This window comes from Chenopodium quinoa, unplaced genomic scaffold, assembly GCF_001683475.1.
Source record: "Chenopodium quinoa cultivar QQ74 unplaced genomic scaffold, ASM168347v1, whole genome shotgun sequence".
NCBI classification, from domain to species: Eukaryota; Viridiplantae; Streptophyta; class Magnoliopsida; order Caryophyllales; family Amaranthaceae; genus Chenopodium; species Chenopodium quinoa.
Window position 1 is genome coordinate 2,064,707 of NW_018745323.1, and position 22,184 is coordinate 2,086,890.

General features: G+C 36.2%; 3 protein-coding genes across 3 annotated transcripts; 1 reads left to right on the plus strand and 2 right to left on the minus strand.

Annotated features, from left to right (window-relative positions):
• Positions 1-5,296: 5,296 nt before the first annotated feature.
• On the minus strand, positions 5,297-8,777 carry LOC110712526 (sm-like protein LSM8). The gene is given in 7 exon segments (XM_021890992.1): positions 5,297-5,867; positions 5,990-6,042; positions 6,924-6,935; positions 6,937-6,999; positions 7,100-7,140; positions 7,336-7,456; positions 8,622-8,777. Coding segments are annotated over 6 exon segments (297 nt in total). The 5' UTR covers positions 7,373-7,456; positions 8,622-8,777; the 3' UTR covers positions 5,297-5,776.
• A 2,085-nt stretch (positions 8,778-10,862) lies between these two features.
• On the minus strand, positions 10,863-13,517 carry LOC110712450. Its single transcript, XM_021890916.1, has 2 exons — positions 13,063-13,517; positions 10,863-11,188 (listed from the first exon to the last, which is right to left on the minus strand). The coding sequence occupies exons 1-2, from the start codon at positions 13,371-13,373 to the stop codon at positions 11,179-11,181; spliced, it is 321 nt and encodes a 106-aa protein (XP_021746608.1). The 5' UTR covers positions 13,374-13,517; the 3' UTR covers positions 10,863-11,178.
• Positions 13,518-14,904: 1,387 nt separating this feature from the next.
• LOC110712622 (uncharacterized protein At1g04910-like) lies at positions 14,905-21,781 on the plus strand. Its single transcript, XM_021891096.1, has 11 exons — positions 14,905-15,308; positions 15,823-15,873; positions 15,986-16,076; positions 16,463-16,539; positions 16,961-17,049; positions 17,422-17,541; positions 19,383-19,499; positions 19,585-19,728; positions 19,820-19,943; positions 20,093-20,284; positions 20,894-21,781. The coding sequence occupies exons 1-11, from the start codon at positions 14,997-14,999 to the stop codon at positions 21,251-21,253; spliced, it is 1,677 nt and encodes a 558-aa protein (XP_021746788.1). The 5' UTR covers positions 14,905-14,996; the 3' UTR covers positions 21,254-21,781.
• The last annotated feature ends 403 nt before the right edge of the window (positions 21,782-22,184 follow it).

Here is a 22,184-nt window from a genome sequence, read left to right on the forward strand (position 1 = left end):
AAATATTTGTCAATATTAATCATGTTAAACTATAATTATGATTATAATAAGAGGTCGTTTGGTTCGCACGAGGAAATCGGAAAGGAATGAACAAAGGGAAAGGAGAAGAATGGAATGAAAATACCCTATTTTTGCTTTATTGTTTGTTTTTAAAACAAGGGAATCAATCCCACCAGCCACCACCACACCACCACAATTGCATATGGTTTTCATCTTTCTCAGCCACGAAACCCCTCGTCGGCCTTCCCCTACCCCTCGCCGCCCTTCGCAAACTCTCCCCCACCATTCGCTGGGCCCAAATCGACTAATCTCACCCTCGAAAACCCTCCCTTAGCGTTTTCGGAGGTTTTTCGAGGTAGGGGAGGGGTTTTTGGACGGCGAGGGGAGGGGGTTTTGGGCGGCGCGCGTTTATCGGTGGGCGGCGAGGGGAATGGAAGGGGTGGCTAGGGTTTCGCAGGTGGTGGGAGGGAGATCGGGGCTAGGGTTTTGCGAGGCTAGGGGTGGTTTTTACGGGGGAGGGGAGGGCGGCGAGGCTTGGGGGAGGATCGGCGGTGGTCGGGGGAGGGGCGGCGGTGGTCTGGGCTGGTTTTTCGATGGTGTTGGTTGGTGTGAAGGTGGTGATGTGGTGGTGTGAAGGTGGGTAGGGAATGGAATGGAAAAACCTAGGAGGGGTGGGGAATGAAGTTGGAAGCATTTGGGGTAATGGGGAGGGTAAAGGGAATGAATAAAAGTGTTAAACAAACATCAACAAAATTGAATTGGGCCAGTTGATTTCGATTCCCTTTCTTGATTACCCCCAACCAAACAGCCCCTAATATTAATCATGTAAACCTATGTTTTCAATATTTGTATAAATCATGTACTACTATACTTTCAAGAATTGAATTCTATTATTGCAATTTTATTTTTATAATCGCATTAGACCCAAAAAATTATCAACGTATTTTAATTCGAATTTTCGAATTGGATCCAAATAATCGAATTATAATTCGGATTGGATTTGGTAAGTGATTCGGATTGATTGGATTTGAAAATTAAAAATCGAAATTTATTTCGGATCGGATTAGATTTGGACTAAATCCAAACCGAAAACCGAATGAACACCCTAACCAAGTACTTAAGTAAAGAATACTGAGTATATAGATATGTCGTATGGATTACATAAATACGTACTCATATGTCAAAAACCAATTCGAAGAAAGTGTAGCAAAAACTTTGAGTTTGTAAATATTCAAATGTTACATAAAGTCATAAACCCTACCTCCTTTGTTCCTTCTGCAGTCTACACACTCTGTAGTACGAAATATTTTTTTTTCAGAGCTTGCAACATCTGTAGTTGTATTATTTTTCAACTGTAACATCATATAGAGTAATACGTACTCCGTTATTTTTAATGGCGGGATGTGTTGAAGTTGAAGCTAGGGTAATGACTTTTTTTATGGCTATTTGCTTAATTGCCTCTATTTGTATTGGACAAGTCTTCCATAAATATTGCAACTTTTTTTTCTTTACATTTACATTCACTATACTCATTGAAAACAGATTTGACAAAAGCAAATGCTAGTACCAAGCAAAGATCGGTATAGTGGGAAACCTTGCATCTCATCAAACCCCACTAGAACCACTTTAGGGTGGGAATTTTCTTATCCCTCCCCTCCACTTCCATAGGAGGACCTCTGAGAGGTTTTGGCCCAGTAAAGGCCTTCTTCTTACCAACTAAAAAAAATACTAGTAAATACTTTTTTTTTTTTAATAAAGATTGATTTATATGTAAAAAGTAATAAGACAGCTACAAAGAGATTTAAATATAATAAAATAAAATCACCCTTTCAGCAGAGCTACTATCGTTATTGCAATTGTGATTTATAGTTGTTTCGACGAGTGGGTCTACCGATCTGTTGTAGTCGTGGAAGGAAATTTTCGTCTGATTCATCTGATTATAATCGAAAAATTAACCTCTTTTTCGATTTTGCACAAATCTTTACCCATGAAACAACTTGTACCATACTAAACTCATAAAACAAAAACAAAACTGGAACAAAGCCCACCATATGGGCACTTACTACCTTTTTTTTTTTTTTTTTTTTTTACAAGAAGAAAAGGGTTTCATTAATGAAAGATAGCCAAACGGCACTGGGGCACTTACTACGTTTGAAGAGTATAGTTTTATTGATTTTTATAACAAAAACATAAAGAAACTAGAGGAAAAGGGTCGGAAATAGCCAAATTTCCGTAGAAATTGGGGTTTTAGGTTCTGCAGTTAGCTTTTAGTATAAACACTAGGTTAAGTCTCGTGCCATGCACGGTTATAATTAAACTTTACAACAAAAATTATGAAGAATGGTTTTTATTTATTTATTATTTTTATTTTTGAGGGGAATAAAGAATGGTTGTTAGTTTAACAATTTATCCAAAAAAAATATTTGTGACAAAATAACTTGAATTTTAATTTATACCAAATGCGTAAAGGTTATTGTTTTGACGCCAAGCTATGGTAGCAAAATTTTGGTGGGGTCACACTGCCTTTCGAAGGAAAGTTCATTGGCTAAGTTGGGATAAATTATGCCAACCTAAATGTTTGGGTGGGCTCGGGTTTAGGGACATGGCTGTATTCAATGATGCTTTATTGGGCAAGCAAGCTTGGCGTCTTATTTCTCATCCGGAGTCTTTGTTGAGCTGAATTATGAAGAGCAAGTACTACCCTCACTCGGATTTTCTTGAGGCCTCCTTGGGATTGAATGGCAGCTATGCGTGGCGTAGCATCTGGAGCGCAAAAGCTCTTGTTAAGGAAGGATTAATTTGGAGAGTTGGGGATGGAAATTCAATTGATATATATGAAGACCCGTGGGTAGCGGACGAGAATGGGAAGTTTATTCTTTCGTCGAGGGTGGAAGGTCTCAAGCTAGTAAGTGATTTGATTGACACACAATGTAGTAACTGGAACTATGAATTACTTACTGCTCATTTCAATGCTCGTGATGTGGCCTGTATTATGCAAATTCCAATTAGCATCAGATCTCCTAAAGATCAACACACTTGGGCTTTCTCAAGCGATGGTGTGTACTCAGTGAAGACTGCATACTTACTGGGGAAATCTTGCAATCTTGAGGGGTTTCATGAGGCGTGGGCTGCAATATGGAAGCTAGAGACAATCCCGAAAGTGAAGCATTTCCTTTGGCGTGCATGTACCAACTCCCTCCCCACGCGTGAGCTGCTCCGTTATAGACACATGCTGATTCTGATTCGTGCCCCTGGTGTACAAATGTGTGTGAGACTAAAGGTCATGCCTTTTTCTCGTGCAATGCTGTCAGTGATCTTTGGAGAGAACTAAATTGCGAGTCTCTTGTTCCAGTTGAGGCGAATGAGGACTTCAAGAGTATGCTTGTGCGATGGTCCAAGCTCGATGCTAAACTTTGCTTGCGAGGTGTGAATCTTTTGTGGTATATATGGGGAAGAAGGAATGACAAGGCTTTCAATGCCAAAGAGGTGCCGCATCTTGTGGTGAAGGAAAGAGTTCAAAGACTCTCTGAAGACTGCCTCAAATACATGACAAAAATCTATGGGGTGGGTGGTGTGCGCAAGTGCAAAAGCCCCAAGGTTTGGAGCCCTCCCCCTGCTGACTTCATTAAGGTAAATTGTGATGCATCTCTCTCTGATGAAGGGTGGGTGGGGCTTGGTGCCGTGGCTCGAAATGTTAGGGGTAAGGTCATTTTTGCAGGCGTGAGAAGAGTAAGAGGTGGCTGGCCTCCTGAAATTGCTGAATGTAAGGCAGTTCTGCTTGGTTTGAAGCTGGCCCGTAGGTATGGTGTGAAGAGGATTATTGTTGAATCGGATAGCCAAGTTGTGATCAAGCGTCTCATGAAGGCTGTGACTTACTTTTCGGATCTTGACTCTATTCTTGATGATGTTATGTATTGTTGCAAAGATTTTGATTTTGTTAGTTGGTCTCATGTTCGTAGGGATGGAAGCTAGATTAGTACCGTTTGGCTTTGAGCAAGTGTGGGAATCCCACTGTCCTCCCTCCATTGCTCCGTATGTACTAATGGACAATTTGTCCAAATCTTAATTAAGGGTACTTCTAGCGTGTTTCAAAAAAAAAAAAAGGGTTATTGTTTTGAATTTAAAAAAAAAAAAAATTATTAATAGAAATTTAGAAGCTATTAGGTTTTATATAATAAAACGAAAATATAAGCTTAGGTTAGTACCCGTATATGTCTTCAAAAAAAAGGGAAAAAAAAAAAGCTAGTACCCGTATACGAACTAATATACATTTGTCCTTATATTTTTGTTGACACACTTTGACCGGCATTAAATGAAAATTTAGTTGATTTATATTACTTTAAGATAATTAGTATTCCATAGTCAACTTTTTTTCAAATGTATTTATAGTGAGTAGTAGCGGTTTTTATTTTAATTTTAATAATCACATAGCATAACGATTAATGTCAAATGATTAATGTTGGAGCTTGGAGGAAAAAATTGATACTCCTTAATATTATAATATCTTGGACAATGATATATTTAATACCTTATTTTTAATCTATGTTTGTATACTTGTAACTAAAAGATTAATAGTATATAGAATATATGTTAAAAAAAATATTAATTGAGTATGATTGGATTAGATATGTTGTCAAAATAGAAATAAGTATTATTGTAGCTTATAAAATAGAAGTCATTAAAATTTGGTAAAAAAAAAAAAAAGGAAAGTGCAAAAAGGAGGGAAAATTATTAATAACATCGTGACAAATGTCATCTTATGTTCGCTTTTAATATAGGTTAATTAATTTCTCATATGTGATGGTTTCTTTTTATTTTACATTTTTACCAATAAATGCATTACCTTCTCCTACTTTAAAAGTGTATCATCTCCTGTATGGCTGTGCTTGAATTTGGATTTTTCAAAGTAAAAAGTTGTACTTGAGGGATCAAATTAAAGAGGATAGGGAAAAAAAAAATCAAGAAGATTTTTTTTTTAAAAAAAAGTGTAAAAACAATGGTACATTTCATCATTTATTTTTATTACTAAATTGATGCACTATCATATTTTAAACAACTTTTTTCAAATCCGTTTTATAAAAAAAAAAAAAAAAAAAAATCATTGTTAAAATTTACAATGCTACAGCTTGACTTTTCATAATTAGTTCAAAATTGAACAAAATTAATTTGTAAAAATTATGTAGGAGGATTATGTATAAAATTGAAGATAAAACTAAGATATAATTTGTAAAAAATTATACTCCGTACTCCATACTTGGTGCCATTATCTGCACTTCTGCAGGGGCTTCTCCATGCCTGATGCTTAATATCGGTACTGTTTAATTCATTGTATCTAATAATTCTGGAATAACAAAAAGAAAGATGAACTAAAGCATAAGAGCTCTCACTGTTCAGGCTGGAAAACAAGAACAAGCTCTCAACTTCATGCTGAATCAGCTAGCGTTCAGTAATCAAATCCAAACTCTTAACGCCTTACATGGGAAAAAAAAAATTTACTTGGGTACAAAGATGATAAATCATCACACTTCTACTAGGAGAGTTTGGACTCGTTCTGAACGAAAAATTAATGACGATGAAAATAAAAAAAAAAAAAAAAAAAAAATTAAACCCTGATTCATATCAAAGTCCAGTCTTCTAGAATGCCCCTCTTTCTGCATCGAGCTCATATGTTATACCAATTCATTACCACTCCTGAAACAGGTTTATATATTCTTTATCACAAGTCCTGTGAAATCGATAATTTCCATGCAGCCTACAGAAACAAGCACTCTGCTGATCAGTGAATGACAGGCTTCAGAGGATGGCCCCTCACTTGCGATAGCTCAATATGAGCATCTAAGTCTTCATCTAGCTCACCAATAATGCTTCTGCCAATGCAAATGGTAGCATCAGACTCTATTATAATACCAAAGCAATTTCATAGGGTCATAGGGACAAGACAGAGAAGCAAATTGCTAATGATTAACAACTTTAAGAAAAGATATCATACATGTTGTCACCCCTGATGATGTACAAACCCAATACAATTTGTTGGACTCCTTCCTGCAACCCAGCAAATGACACATGAGTAGTTAAGAAAACATTTTAAAACAATGCACATGAATGATGGATTAGTATAAAAGCAATTATATTATAAGAGATTAGAAGATATCATCCAGTGACATAACATCAGTAAAAACGAGGAGCAGAGGGGGAAGGGGTTCAATTCAAGCATCTTGTACTGATTGAAACCACAAGACTAATTTTAGACAACAGAGAAAAATATTTATAACAGACTCAAAATTATAAACAAGCAGCAACTAGTACTTCTTATTGAGAGTTGCAGACACAGTGAAAAGAGTGCATAAAAAGTTTATGAAGCTTCGGAATTGTGCAACTCAAACAATAACTTCGTATGAGGCTACAGAGATAAATAACATAATCCTCCAATAATTTTTCTGCACTCTGCATGAACAATATTAAGACCTGGACATAATCAACATGCCAAATTATCATACTCCATGATTTACAATTCTGGAGACAACATTTTGCAAAGAAATTCAATACTTCAAAATGAACATGGTAAACGTAGATACTGAATGCTTCATAGCTCATTTAGCATAATAATGACCCCCATCTTTCTACATATATTCCTCATTACTGCTTCATGAGGATCCAGTGATTAAGTAGACTTAGTATTACTAAGAATATAACTAATATACTATGTTTTCAACCTTCATATCAAACCAGTTAATGAACACAAATTCCATCTAGAAAACTTTTCCCCTGAAACTGATTCAGAATAAACATTACAACAACAAAGCCTTAGTCTCAAAATAATTTGGGGTCGGCTAACATTAATCATCAATATTTGTTACCATTACAAAGCTCAAATCAAAGAGGAGGAAAGAGAGAGAAAGAGCCCGGAGAGATTTAAATCAAACCTTGGTAGAAAAAAACCCTCTCATGTGATTCATCAAGAATAATATTTGTTGCCTGGTCAAAACCTTTTAAGATTCCCTGAATCATAATGTATCACAGTAATCAGATAAAGATGCTTAGTATTAAAGGCCAACTCAAAGGATATACAGCTACTATTTGGAGTATTGTGCAAACTCACCACTATGTTGCGTCCATCATTGGTAATAACTGAGATCATCTCTGCAGGGCAGGGAAAAGAAAGGTTGTTAACATACAAAGGCCATGGTAACTTAGCTAGCTTTCAGACAATAATGTTGCAGAAGAAATGACTTCAACAAATTATAGCCCTGCCGTCTTTCAAAAACAAATCCTCAAATGCAAGTTTGACAACTAAAACTACAATGTAAAGCATACACACAAATTTAGAGCACTTACGATCTACAAGAGGCTCAAGTCCAGGTCCAGCAGACATTTTGCAAAGTCCTACGGACAACAGTTAGCTCAGAGTTCTCAGAAAACACTGCAGCACAACTTAGATAGGATTTCCAACGATCACCTAGAAGAATAGCATCATAAATATGTGAATAAATACAAGATGTAGAAGACAACAAGGGAAAAGTCGTGATGATAAACAAGTTCATTTAGCAGATGTCTTCAACTCGTATAATTTCTCTATCTTTTTTTTCTTCCTTTCCATTACCCTTTGTTTCAAAAATTAAGAAGTTGGAAAGACAAACAAGAGTTAAAAAAAAAGTTAAACATTTTGGCCCAGACATCAAGAAGAGAAGCAAATATATTCAACTCACATAAACTCAAATGGTTAGCAGATACCAAAAAATTAGAAAATTTTGACCATAAAATTTCCAATGGAAAAGACTCGTAGTAAGGGTAAAGCAGTCCCTGTATTCCCCAGCATGATGATGAGATTTTCAAAATCGACAAGAATAACCATGTACTCAATTTACATGGTCTGCCAGCAGTCCACACAAAGATTACGTTGTAGATTAAATAGACGATAAGATAACAGAGTCATCATATTTTAGAATAGTATTGCAATCTTAGATTAGTAGGATCATCTCCTTATTGCAAAAGTTATCTCTAGAACAAGGACGTAAAAAGACTTGAGTCGTCCAATGAAGACAATTATTTGACTAAGCATATTAGTAAAAAAAAAACTTATAAATACTATAACAGCATAATGGACCCTTTTAAAAATAGAACTACCATGTTTGTTAAAAGGATAGCTCGCTCGAAACCATAATTCAATCAAGGTTAAGTTGTCTGTGCAAAATCGACAATGTCCATTACTCCATCAATATAAACTCTTAAGTCTTAACCCATAGCAGCCAAACACGACCGAGCCGGGGCAAATAGGGGCAGCCACCGTGGGCCAAAGGAGAAAATGTTCATTTTCATAGTTTGATACTAACATTAAAGAGTAATTAACAAAATCCTGCAACACATTAGCAACTGAATTTGACTAAATTATCAAATTAGGCTCGAAAAAAACACATGAAACTCTTCTTGCAGAAGAATAACAACGTAAAATTGCACAAACAAGAATACTAGCAACAAAACTACTCGTGATAATGTTTTATAACTTCAGTAATTATAATCAATGGTTCAACTTAGATGAACCCTAAATTGACAAATAAATTAACGATAGTATGAAGCTAAACCCTAGATTGTGAAATTGATATTCGATGATTAAAAAGTTTTACCTCAGGCGCCGCTTCAATGGAGGAGAAAAAGCTCAGGCGCCGCTTTAATGGAAAATTCAGAGTACGCTTCAATGGAGGAGAGAGAGAGAGGGGTGCAGCGTACAAGTGAAAAGCTCAGGCTAAAAAAAAATGAACGTAAGAGAAAGAGAAGACTTAAATTACGCGTGTTTTCAGCCGTCCGATCTATCAGTAAATTCATTATTTAAAATATTCAATCATAGATGATTTATCTTTATATTGATTATTCATATCTTTAAGCTAGATGTGTATTTCTAACATAATAATAATAATAATAATAATAATAATAATAATAATAATAATAATAATAATAATTCTGCACTTTTGGTGGCTCAGCGCACTTTTGATGCAGCTCTTCGATCTTCCATGGAGCGTATTGTTACTGCTTCGGGGCCTGGGTTTGGTGATTGGCAGTGGCGACTTGCCACCTTACCATTTGCGTTTGGAGGGCTTGGTGTTTATTCTGCAGGTGATGTTCGTCACTATGCTTTTCTTGCTTCTCGGTTATAGTCTGCTGGGTTGCAGACACAACTTCTTCGGCATGCTGGCATTGTTGGTCGTGGACGAGCCTTTGAGGATGCGTTGAGTCTGTTTAATGGAACAGTGGAGTCTGACATTTTGAGTAATCCTAGTGAGGTCGCTGCCCCTAAACTCATGAAGAAATTGGCAGATATATATTTCACAAAGGTTACCGCTTCTGCAGAATCTGCTTATTCTTTAACTCCTCGACAATCAGCATTATGGAAATCACAGCAGGGTGATCACACCTCTGCTTGGCTTCGAGCGGTTCCTATTTCAGGGTTGGGTCAGACGATGAACGCCAAGACTTATCGTTGTGTGTTGTCCTATCGGTTAGGTGTTCCATTGTTCTCTATCTCGACGTTGTGCTCTGCTTGTTCGAGGGTTTTTGCTGGAGATATTTTCGGTGATCACACGGTGTCTTGTGCTGGTATTGTGGGTATTAAATATCGGCATAATGTTGTTCGGGATACCCTTGTTGATGTTTGCTATTGTTCTGGGATTTCAGCGAGAAAAGAGGTTGACATTGGGTTGGCCGGAGGGAACGACGAGGCCCTCAAACCCGCGGATGTGTTACTTTATTCATAGGATCGTGGTCGCGATGTCTGTGTTGATTTGACAGGGTCTTCTCCTTTGACACAGTCAGGGCTATCTGACTTCATTCCTGGGCGGGTTGTGGCTGATGCAGCTCATTGGAAGCGGGTTAAGTATGAAGCTTGATGTCAGGCGATTGGATATGGTTTCATTCCCTTCTCCTTTTCTTCGCTTGGGGAATTAGAGAAAGAGGTTGTTGCGTTACTGAAGCGGATTCAGAGGTTCTCGACGACGCAAGACATTGGGGCTCGTGCTGCAGCTCATATCTTCACTAGGGTAGGATTTGCAATAGCTAGAGGAGTGGGGGCCCAGATTGTATCTCGGCTTCCCACTAATTTATTGTAGGTTGTATGACTTTTGTTTTTGAGATAATAATAATAATAATAATAATAATAATAATAATAATAATAATAATAATAATACAAATAAAGAAAAACTCTGGAACTCCTATAAAAAAAATAATAATAATAATAAAAAAAACCTAGAACATGTAGAAGTTAATTAGAAGATTCGTAATTATAGTAACAAGTTCTCCTCTTCAAACTATTTGCCCAAAATATAATACGAAGTATTGAATGAGAGAAAAATAACCATATAAAGCATATGGCTCATGCATGTACCAAACCAAGAAATCCTTTGCACCTTCATTTTTTAAAGGCTGAACCCTTTTTTTTTTGGACGGTAAAAAGAAAGGCGCCTATCAGGCTAAAGCTTCTAGTGAGTCAATCTAATCTGGATAATTTTACATTCCTCTCAACATTGGCACACATGAGCCATTAACGTTGAACTTATGTCACCACTCTTTCTTGCTTGTATTTTACCTTAGTATTCAATTTAATTGTGCCCTAACCCAACAATGAAAATTATGGAATCTCATAATTCGAAAATATTAGCATTGATGAGAGTAGAGGTGAGGAGCATACTCGTATTGTAAATCAATTAGGAGTTGATAAATTGGTTTATAACAAAGATTCAGTTATTAGGAATGGGGAATTCATCACTAATAGTTACAATTCCCAAATTATTGGAACAAAATCAACTGTACACTCGATTGACCAGAACGAGATTATTGTATTTACTTCTGCCCTAGAAGCTATCGACAACACGAAATGAGAACCTTACAAATACGTGCAAGATATTTATTAACTCCAACTTTTGTTTGTTACATGGAGACAATACATGAATATTTGAATTATCGCGCTATACTTGGCTAGGATCAATAGCGATGCAAAAATTTGCAAAAGAATATATTGTGTCGGTTGATAAACAAACAGTGAAAGTCAAGAAAAACTGAATTGGTGATTTGCAAAGACTATAACTAGTTTGACAACTTGTTCACTAATTGAAGAAAGTCAATTACATGAGTTTAAACCAACAGCAACGTACAAGGCCTGAATGCAGCTTCCAGCTTCTCCTTCCAGAATACTCATAGACCCCTGTCAAAATAATCCAACAAAAAAATAAAATTAAAAAATAAATAAGACTTCCCATGTATCAATCACTAAGATTAAGCATGGAAAATGATCTAGCCCATATTCATGCACGCACATGCACCTTGTGCCCTTCCCAAAAACCCTAAAGCTAGATCATAATGCACAGTTGGTTGTGATCCAAATTTCTTGACATCTTAAATTATAGCGCTCAGATTGCCTCTTACGTTCACTTGTAAAGCAATTAACCAAATTAAGCATAACTGATAACCCCACCTCAACAAGATTAATCGTGACCAGTGAAAGCCCACATATTGCCTTCATATATCAAGTCATTCATTCAGAAAGTTATCCTCTGATGCTACCGAGCATTCAAGAGGGCACCATAACATCCCATGTGCTAGACACATCCAGCTAAGGGCATCATCTTCCTGAATGATGATGTGGTTGCGGTGTAGGTCATAGGCTATCAACTATCTATTTGGCATTGCAGGATGCAATTCAGTCCAACATGCAATTTTCAGAAAGTCACAATTCCTGTTGGAACTCTGTGCTAGTTTTCAGACAGACATCAATAATAATATCATTGGATGGCAGCAGAAGTTCCCAGAAAACATCTTACTTTGCAGAGCATTGCAAACGCGCAGAGCAAATATGCATCTCTCTAAATGGTGACTCTAAGGTTATATAACTTATATTAGCAGCATTTCTGCAAGAAAAAGTGAGACGATCTACAAGTCTACCTAAATGGCTATATATACATAGTGAGGTACTCAGGTGTTAATGACCACTTTGTGGTCAGAAATTGATTTTCAAAATTTCAGGCTGTAGCTATATTGGTATTTTTCATACGAATATCCTTGATTCAACCATAATGACCACCTAATTATCTAGAAAAGTGGTTCTTTCACTATTTACTAAACTAATTTTTTTAATAAAATTCCCCATCACCAAACAGAATTTCAAGCACATACACAATGTTGGTAGTACAACAATAATATGAAGTGAAATGAACACAATGAGTCTTCCGGTTCTAGTTTTTTTTATTGAGAAAGCCAACATATCTTTCACCCGTAGAGATATGTTGAAAGAAACAGAGTAATGATACATTACAAAAATGTTGACAGCATTGACACCATGTCTACGCTTGGTAAGCAATTGCATATCAAATAAATATTGATTACTTGCTTGCTCATAAAGGGCCTTCTTCAGAGAATATAATCCAATTTGTTACAACACCCTTGCACCACTTTGGTCAATATTTTAAAGGAGCTTATCACCTCAATTCTTCCATCACTTACCCAAAAAGCAATAGTACCATCAATAAGCTCACATTCTCAAACCTAACAACATATGCTTCAAACACCAATCCAAATACCCAATCGACTAAGCAATTCACTATTAACAAGTAATTTCCGACAATTCAGAAGCAAACTGTGCTAGCACTAAATAGTGTTCGATCAGACAGGCAGTCACCTTAATCCTCCCAATATCCACTTCACAAGTGTATCAACATCCTAAACAATCACATATACCTATACCATCCTATTTCAATTCTAAAACTATGAAATTCACCCTAAATTATAACAAGTGTAAACTCGACCTACAATAGTTCCCCACAACACATACTCGTAGCATTTCAGCCATTTTCGATAACTCAAATCAAATCCCATCTACATCATTATCCGGGGTATCTCCCTATACACCAAAACAGCAACATTTCCCAAAACAAATAACATTTCGGTCATATCCCATACTTTGGATCAAATCTCGTCTACATCATAATTCCCTACTCGACTCTCATACATACACAATTAAAATCAATTTAAAAACTCACAAATTCATATCCAAACAATTGAAAAAATTGAAATTGTTCAGACCTGACTTTCTTGATGAGGATGGATTTGAGCTTACGAGCAAGGTCCTGGGATTGGAGTCGACGATGAAGAGCTTTGCGGGCTAAAACGCGCTTCTCAGAATTCTTGATGTGATGAGTTTGTTCTTTCTTAATCATCCTTTCGATCCCACTTGAAGTCATTTTTCTCTGCATGAAAGAAAGGGCTTGCTCCAGGTTACCGTTTTGAACCCTAACTCGGATCCCCCGCCATTGTTGGAGGGATGAGCTCGCTGAGTTGATTGCTGAACTCGGGCGCTTCAGCAGACTCGTCAGGTGACTCATTGCTGAGTTCATTTTCTGGGGTTTTGATTAGGGGTTTTCGTCGCCGGTGATGGTGAAGTTAGAATGTAAATGAGTTGGTTTGGCTAGAAATTTTGAAGTGATGGATGAACAAGAGCCCAGCCCAATGGAGATGGTCTTTTGGACTCTTTTTTACCCTTAAATTAAACACGAGTAGTGTGTTATTTAAAAATAAAAAATAAAAATTAGTGTGCACGATAGTGTCGTAAACATCGCTTTTTCTCGGAAATGAGATGGTTATGTTTATAATGACATTCTTAGATCCATTTATGAGATGGTTATATGAAATATTTATTTATGGGAAAAATCGGACTATTAATTAAGCGATTTGTAGTCGTCTAAAGAATATGATTTTTTCGCGTAGAATTTCATAAAATCACATTACCTTAACTATATGCTACGGTGTATTTATTTAAGTCCTCCTTAAGAAAGTTAATTCTAAGCAAATGTTTTGAAGTTTAAAGCAACAACATCCTATCTCAGCAGTTTTGTATTGGCCCGTTATTACTCATTAAAAACCCAAAAATAGCCTTTTTTAACCTATACTATCACCATCCTCGCTTATCCCCATTTGTTAAAGATGGCTTCAGCAACTCATCATTGTTTCATTAAGCATGTTTTTCACGCCGAGGTGAACACTTTTTCTATTCCAATTCCTTACATTATCGACATTGTTTTTCAACAAAAGTGAACACTTTTCGTCTCTACTTTTTTCAATTTGTTTTAATAATTCTCAACAATTTCTCCATTCCTTCTCATTTCTTAGTAAGATATAAGAAGATTCTGAACATTGACATACATCTCTTTCCAGTTTTCATTACATGTATGTTTTATACTTATTGGCGATGAGCATATAATTCATGTTAGTGTCAAAATATACACACGGATACATTGCATCCATGCTTTTAGCTTAGTGATAACTTGGTAGTTATCCCAATCTAGTTAATATTAACTTTGAATTAACCATCCAACCCTGTTCATCCCCATGCCATCACAAAATATAAACATCCTCTAATTTTTCATCAGCTTTAACTAGTATTAGCTTCCAGTTACATATGCATGATAAGAATAATTTTGCATTAGGTCAGTAATCATCCCTTTACATTATAATTTCGACTAAAATTTCATTACCTATTCCCCAAACAAGACAATAAAAAAACTAACCCGAAATTGACCAAATACAACCATGACTTAGGTTGATTCATATCCCAATCTAATCAAACAATTACTTACCCATTTGACCCAAACCCAAACCCAAACCCAAACTTGAAAAATCTTAATTGAATTGAGCTAAACAATCTGGTAATCACTTCTATTGAGTACTGACATTAAGCATTATCTATTCGACTTTATATTATTTGAACTAACCGATAGTTCAGATATCATGTTAACTCACATTCTAATGAGTGTAACTTTTTTTTGTTGGAACAACGAGTTTAATTTTTTCTAGATAAAAGTATAAAATCAATAAAAATAAATAGTTCAATGACCATAGCACCCTTGCAACTTCTCAACAACTACCCATAGGCCATAGTCAATCTAGAAGTAGTGGTCGATGCCTTGTGTAAGAGAGAAATTGACGGTGGCTTCACACTCCAAACACTAGCACTCTTCGCCATGGCCGCTGAGCTACGAGAGCTCCGCCATTCCAGTTCTATCGGAAGCAGATCTTCTTCCTCCCCTCGTAAAAACCCTCAACAACAACAGCAACAGCAGCGAGACGACGACGTTTCCCCCCTTCTCTCCGATTCCGATGACACTTCTGACGGCGTTCACGTGCGTAACTCACGTGACCACCGACCTCCCTTCTTCTGGTCCCACTTCTTCTCCGAAGATTCTAGGGGTTCCCCATCAAAGCTCTCCCTTTTCTTGATCATCTTTCTCGTTGTTGCTGGATTTGTCTCCGTTTCTTCCCTCATTCGTCGTTTGGTATGTTTATTTTTGATCAATTTCTGAGATTCACTGTCAATTTTTTTCGATTTAATGTTCTGGGTTTATAAGAAATTGATGCGTAATATCTATTTTTTTTTTCCTTTCCCAATTTGGTATGGTGTGTGGGTATTTCAGATTTGGATTTGAATTTTCTGGGTTGTATGAGATTTCTGATGGCAATTACTTTTTCCCCAGTTTTAACAATTCGATAAATTAGTAATCTTGACTATCTGAATGACAAGATTTGTAACTTTGTTCATGGTGTAGCTTGATTTGGGTGGTTAATTTTGTTGAACATTTGATTTTGGTTGATGGGATTGTAGGAAAATTATGCTTACAAACCCTGTAACATTGAATTTGGTGACTTTTCCTGTTTGAATTTCAATTTGTTGGAATTCTATTAACAGGTGCTATAAGATATAGTATGATTAAGGGTGGTTATTCTTTGATGCTTGGTTATAAAATTTTCATTTGGAAGACTGACTTTTTATGTTTCAATATTTATTATCAGAATGCACCCTATTTATGCCAGAAGGAGGGCCTTATTCTTCAGTGTCCTCGGGTAAGCTTTGTGTAGATTCTCGATATGATGTAGCTTTCTTCACTTTGCTTTTCTTTTCTCTTTTCTGTTACGTCTGGCTGATTTTTAGATGTGATTTCTGTTTGAGATACAGGTCAAAGAGGCGCCTTCACTCTGGGAGAATCCGTTGTCAGCCACTACGTCTTGGAAACCCTGTGCAGAGCGTCGTAGTAGTGGCATATCAGGTTATACACTAGAAAATTGTTGAGACTTTCTGCTTGTTGAGCTTGTAAATTTTGATATGATATTGAAATTTTGAAGTCCTTTCACTATGTTAAATATGTCAAATCATGTACAAGTATTTGCATTTGCATTTGCTTTTGCTTTTGCTTTTGAAGTTTATGTTTGCCGGTATGATTTTTATACTAGTGACTATTCTAAGGAATCCCCATGTGACTTCATATTTTTGGTGGCTATGTTAGAACTACGCCTATATGAGAACAGTTTATATGCCAAATCTGATGTGGGATTAATCTGCTTTGTTAAAAATGACTGTACAATTCATCTTGCAATAGATTAATTCTCAAAGTTCAATTCCTTTCCAACCTAATATTTATGTTGATGCTCACAGATCCTCCTGCAGAGAATGAAACAAATGGATATATATTTATACACGCGGAAGGTGGTCTTAATCAGCAAAGGATTGCCGTATGGTCCTTGTTCATCTCTCACATATTGTTTTAATGTGTCTTTTTCATCTTTTGTGTGATAAAGTCTGTTCCGTGCCATCTGAACTCTCTTGGATTGTGTAGTTTAGTTGTTCAACGGAGAAATGAATCATGCAATAAGGAATAGGGTAAACTAGAAATAGGATTACTTGTTTATTACCCCTGTATGCCATTATTAGATCTTGAATAACTAGTTCCATATGACAATCTGTCAATCTTGCATGGGATACATTTTTCATAGCTGGTAGATTATTCCTTTACTTTGGTCTCTGCATTTTTCATCTACCTTCACGCATTTGTTGTCTACTATTATTGTATTATGTAATGTATCTCAGAATATCTGAACTGTTGTAGTCTGTTGCTAAATAGAACTTATTTGAAATGTATTGGCTACTGTGTAGATATGCAATGCAGTGGGCGTGGCCAAAATATTGAATGCTACCCTTATACTGCCAGTGTTGAAGCAGGACCAGATCTGGAAAGACCAAACGTGAGACACCTTATTCATATCTTTGCTTTTTGAGGCTTTTTAGATTGAGCTTCTGCTTTAAAAAGGCTGATTGTGTCATTATATCCTAATTGTTCTCCTTTCTGCTGTAACTGCTGTTAAAAAACCTTTGTTATTTAGTATCTCCAAATTGGTGTCAAATTGAATCGCTGTTAAGCTAAGTAAGAGATGGTGGAGTGCTCCCCTGTATATTTTCAGCCTCTGTGTAGCTTGTTCTGTACAGTCCAAAGACTTTTTGAGAGTTGCTTGGTGCTATCCTTTTGGGTTTTTTCTTTTCCCTTTTTTTTTTTTTTTATTCTCTAATTGATAATTTGCTTTCACAAGGTTATAAAATTTCCAATTTGTATTCTGCAGGAAATTTGAAGACATTTTTGATGTTGATCATTTCATTGACTATTTAAAGGATGATGTGCCAATTGTTCGTGACATTCCAGAGTGGTTTACAGACAAATCAGAGTTATTTACAAGCATCAGGTTTGTTCCCCCCTCTTCTCGTGTAACTTACTTTAAGTTGATTTTCCTTTTTACTTGTCCAAAAACTGAGCCTTTACATCAGTAGCTTGTCCAGAACTTAAGCAAGAATGTGTAGCTTGATTTTCAGGAAGTGTTTTTCCCTATGTCCTCTGAAAATGAACAATTCTATGTCCTCTGAAAGTGCTATTCTTTAGCCTCTACCTCAGATGCTTTAAATCAGGGCTTTCAGGGAGCTATTGTCATGTGGTGTAGGGTTTGGTTATCAACATTTAATAATAAGCACAGCATGATTGTTGGTGAGAAACAGTTTCTAGTCTTTCCTGGCCAGGTGCAGGTTCCTGATTACGTGTTAGACTGATTTATTCCAGCCTTTTGGATTTTGGTCATATGACAATAGATTTCAACATAATTGTCTTTGTCTGTGATTTTGCATTATTCTTTGGAGTTTAACAAATTTAGAAGTTAGGGCTATGAGGGGACATCACAGAATTTGAACAACAGCGTGTATGCATTTACATATGCTTGCTTTCCTGTCACTTGTTTTAAGAAAACCAAGCATGAAGCAAGGTTTTTTTTTTTTTTTTTTTTCTTTTCTTTTTTTTTTTGGTGTGTGTGTGTGTGTGTGTGTGTGTGTGTGTGTGGTTGTTGGGGGGGGGGGGTGGGGGTTAAGTATTGGAATATAGAAATGATTTTCAGCTTTCATATTCAGCAGAATTTATGATTTGAAATTTTAGATGTATGGTTTTTTATTATCTGCTTATTGTTGTGGACAAAGGTCATGTTTCAGTTTTGGGCTTTCCACCTGCTTAAGACCAACGTGGTCTGGCATATCTTCTGAATTTGTGACAGTTTATAAAAACTTACAACAAGAACTTAAAGTCATTAATGCCTTATTGAGGGAGCCTTTAAATTTTAGCTTACACTTTCATGGAATAAATATATTGACTGGGGACCTTTTGAATATCAATTAATTCACATGAAGTGTTAGTAAAAGAACAAAATCTTGATTATGAGTTATTGAAGCAACGGTTATGTAAGGGGGAAAAACTCAAAAGGGGTGAATAAGAATTTTCTTTGAGGGGATTAGAGTGATTCTGAATACTCGTATTACTTTTCTTTTTCCCTTGGTTGAGTATTGGAAAAGACTGATAAAATCTAGCATTGAAGTAGGCTAAGGTATTTGTTTTTAAGGTTATGATACGTGTTGATATTGTAGCTTCTAAATTTTTGTGGGATTTCTTGGGTATAGTTATCATTGCAATAATGATCCATATGGAGATTCTAGTGAGGGCAACTTATACATAGCCTTACACCTGATAAGTTGAGAAGCTGTTGGAAATGTGGAGCATGCTGAATGTTTGGATAGTTCCCAATAATTGGTGTCATGTTGTTCCTTTAAATTTAGACACTGATTTAGGCCATACAAATTACTGTATGTCCAATCAAAATAGGTATTATAAAGTTAAGCTCACACATTAATGAGGCTCATTACATTTGTATATTAAACTGATTTGTAGTGTTGCAACTTTTTGATATACTAAATGGCCTATAACATAGATTAAGAGACATTACATGAATCATAAACAGGACATTATTTTAGAGTGGAGGAAATAGAATACCACTGATTTAATGTAGGAACACGATATACTCCTTGTTTTCATTAGAAGCTTTCCCTTTATCCTTCTAGTTCTGAATTGTTTAAATGAAACTTCCTGTTGTTTCTCATGTCATAATTTGGCTACCATAAACATTAGGATGCTTGTTTTTGTTTATTTTTTATATATTTTTTTATATTACATGGTAGAAATTAATTTTTCTGCTTCTCTGGGGTTTTATCATAGGCGGACGGTGAAGAACATCCCAAAGTATGCTTCAGCCCAATTTTATATTGATAATGTTCTGCCTCGAATCAAAGAGAAGAAAATAATGGCCTTAAAGCCTTTTGTTGATAGACTCGGGTAAGTTGTAGCTGATGTTGTTTTGCATCCTCCTTAGAATTGCAGGTTACATTACTTATTCAAGGTATACACCTTCCTCTTTCAGGTACGATAATGTTCCTCAAGAAATCAACAGGCTGAGGTGTAGGGTGAACTATCACGCTCTGAAATTTCTTCCTGAGATTGAGCAGATGGCTGATTCCCTGGCATCAAGAATGAGAAATCGTACAGCTAATTCAAATCCATACATGTATGAATCTTAACTCGTGGAGAGAGAGTTGCCAATGAAACATTTCATTCGCTATTTGCTCTACTCTAATATTGGTGTTTCTTCTGATCAGGGCACTTCATCTTAGATTTGAGAAGGGAATGGTGGGTCTATCTTTCTGTGATTTTGTTGGGACCAGAGAGGAGAAAGTCAAAATGGCAGAGTACAGGAAGAAGGAATGGCCAAGACGCTATAAGGTGCTTTCAAATTAAACTTTTCCTTTTTATTTGACGATTTGTTATTTCTCCAGATTTTATTGCTGCGTTAAGCTTTAAGTGTCGATAGATATATTCAAACATATGCTTAATGTGTTCATCTTAGTTTCTCATGAGAGTGTTTGTTGCAGAATGGTTCCCATTTATGGCAATTAGCTCTGCAGAAACGAAAAGAAGGTCGATGTCCACTTGAACCCGGTGAAGTGGCTGTAATTCTCCGTGCTATGGGATACCCAAAAGAGACCCAAATTTATGTTGCGTCCGGGCAAGTTTATGGGGGGCAGAATCGGATGGCACCACTCAGGAACATGTTTCCTAATCTGGTGAGATCTTCTTACCTCTTTTTTGCACCCATCCCCTAGCTAGAAAAGGTTTTCATTTTTGTGCATAAGTTAAAAGCAATGACAAAAGTGGAGCTGATCAAATAAGTTTTATTGTTGTTAAAAACCTTTCTGTCAAAAATAAAAAATGTGCTGTTCCTCCCTGAAGATACCACTGTACCTGAGTAACTGTGTCCCTGTTGTCTTCTTTCCTTCTTTTTTAGGCATGGTGGGATAGGGAATAGGGGAAGCTTAACATTATTATTCACCAATCCGTCGTATTATCAAATGTGCCTTTGTCAGAACTTAATACTCCTTCCAAAGTCAGCCTCAGAAGTTTGTGGAGTATTTGAAATCATTTTTGTCATTTAAATGAAGCATTCCAACCAAAAACTCTTTTTAATATGTATTTGCACTTGACACTCGTAACAAAGTTAATCACTGAAAATCATATGGCATCTATATAGGGTATGATTCCTGAAACAAAGTTGATCTAACATATTGCGGAGTAGGGAATTTGCAACTAATTTGTCAAAAAAAAAAAGAAGGTTATATCACCATGATTATTGTTAGACTAATCATAGATTATATTGTTTCAAATTTCAATTACAGGTAACGAAGGAGGAATTGGCAAGTAAGGAAGAGTTGGATGGCTTCAGAAAGCATGTTACAAGCCTGGCAGCGCTTGACTTCTTGGTTTGCTTGAAGTCTGATGTATTTGTGATGACCCATGGAGGCAACTTTGCTAAGCTTATCATTGGCAATAGGCGATACATGGGCCATAAGTTAAAGTCCATTAAACCAGATAAAGGCCTTATGTCCAAATCTTTCGGGGATCCATACATGGGCTGGGCCACCTTTGTTGAGGATGTTGTGGTTACCCACCAAACAAGGACGGGATTGCCGGAGGAAACCTTCCCTAATTATGATCTATGGGAAAATCCTTTAACCCCTTGCATGTGTAGGGCATGAAGAGTGCACATATATGGAGTTTGGTATCAGGTTCTGTTTTGTAAGAAGAAAATTTGGAGTGGCCATTGTCCCAAAACAGATGCCTCCTTTCTCAAGATGGTTTTAAGGAGTATCAGGTAGAAAATTGCTTTATTGATGCTCCTGCTCCTTACTCGGACCAGTTATGGTTAAAGTATGTAGGTACTGAAGTTTGAGGTTGATAGACAGTGTTCAGAGGGAGACTGGTTTCACGAAGTTCTCAATAGACAGTGTTCTTGTACTAACTGTTAGGCAATTATAATCTGTATATTAATTTAAATAGAAAACTTAGATGCCCAATTGCTACTATTTTTTTTTTTTTTTGATGTGTATTATCACTTCCCACACGTCGTTTTACTCGTTTATAATTTGCTCGGCGCAGCTGAATACGCGATTGTTCTTCTAGTGTCAACCAGGAACCAACTCACTCATTCAGAGTAGAAATTGGTTGCTTACTACTTCCATCTCAAAATGAACTTTAAACTTGCTTTGTCAGGGTTGAAGGTTGTTCACATTGCCTGTATAATTATCACGGAGTAATAGACAATGGGAGTATAGACTTACTCGTAATATCATGTCATTTCATTGATTACTCTAGATGAAAATGAAACAAAATTAGATACAAAACCAACTATTAACCCTTCTGTTTCAATCAACACACTCAAAACTGATTCACAAATCGAAAAATCAAGAATCTCAGCACTCAGTAATCTCTCATACTCATCATTATATCGGAGTAATTGTAGCTATTACCCTGAAATTATTTACTTGAGATAACATGTAATAGGCTAAATTTACAGCACTTTGTATAATCAGTACTATTCAATTAATTCCTAGCAAAATTTCAATCAAACAATTTATTGCTTGAAACCCGCAAAATTAGAAAGAGGATGAAGAGTTGAAGACTGATGAT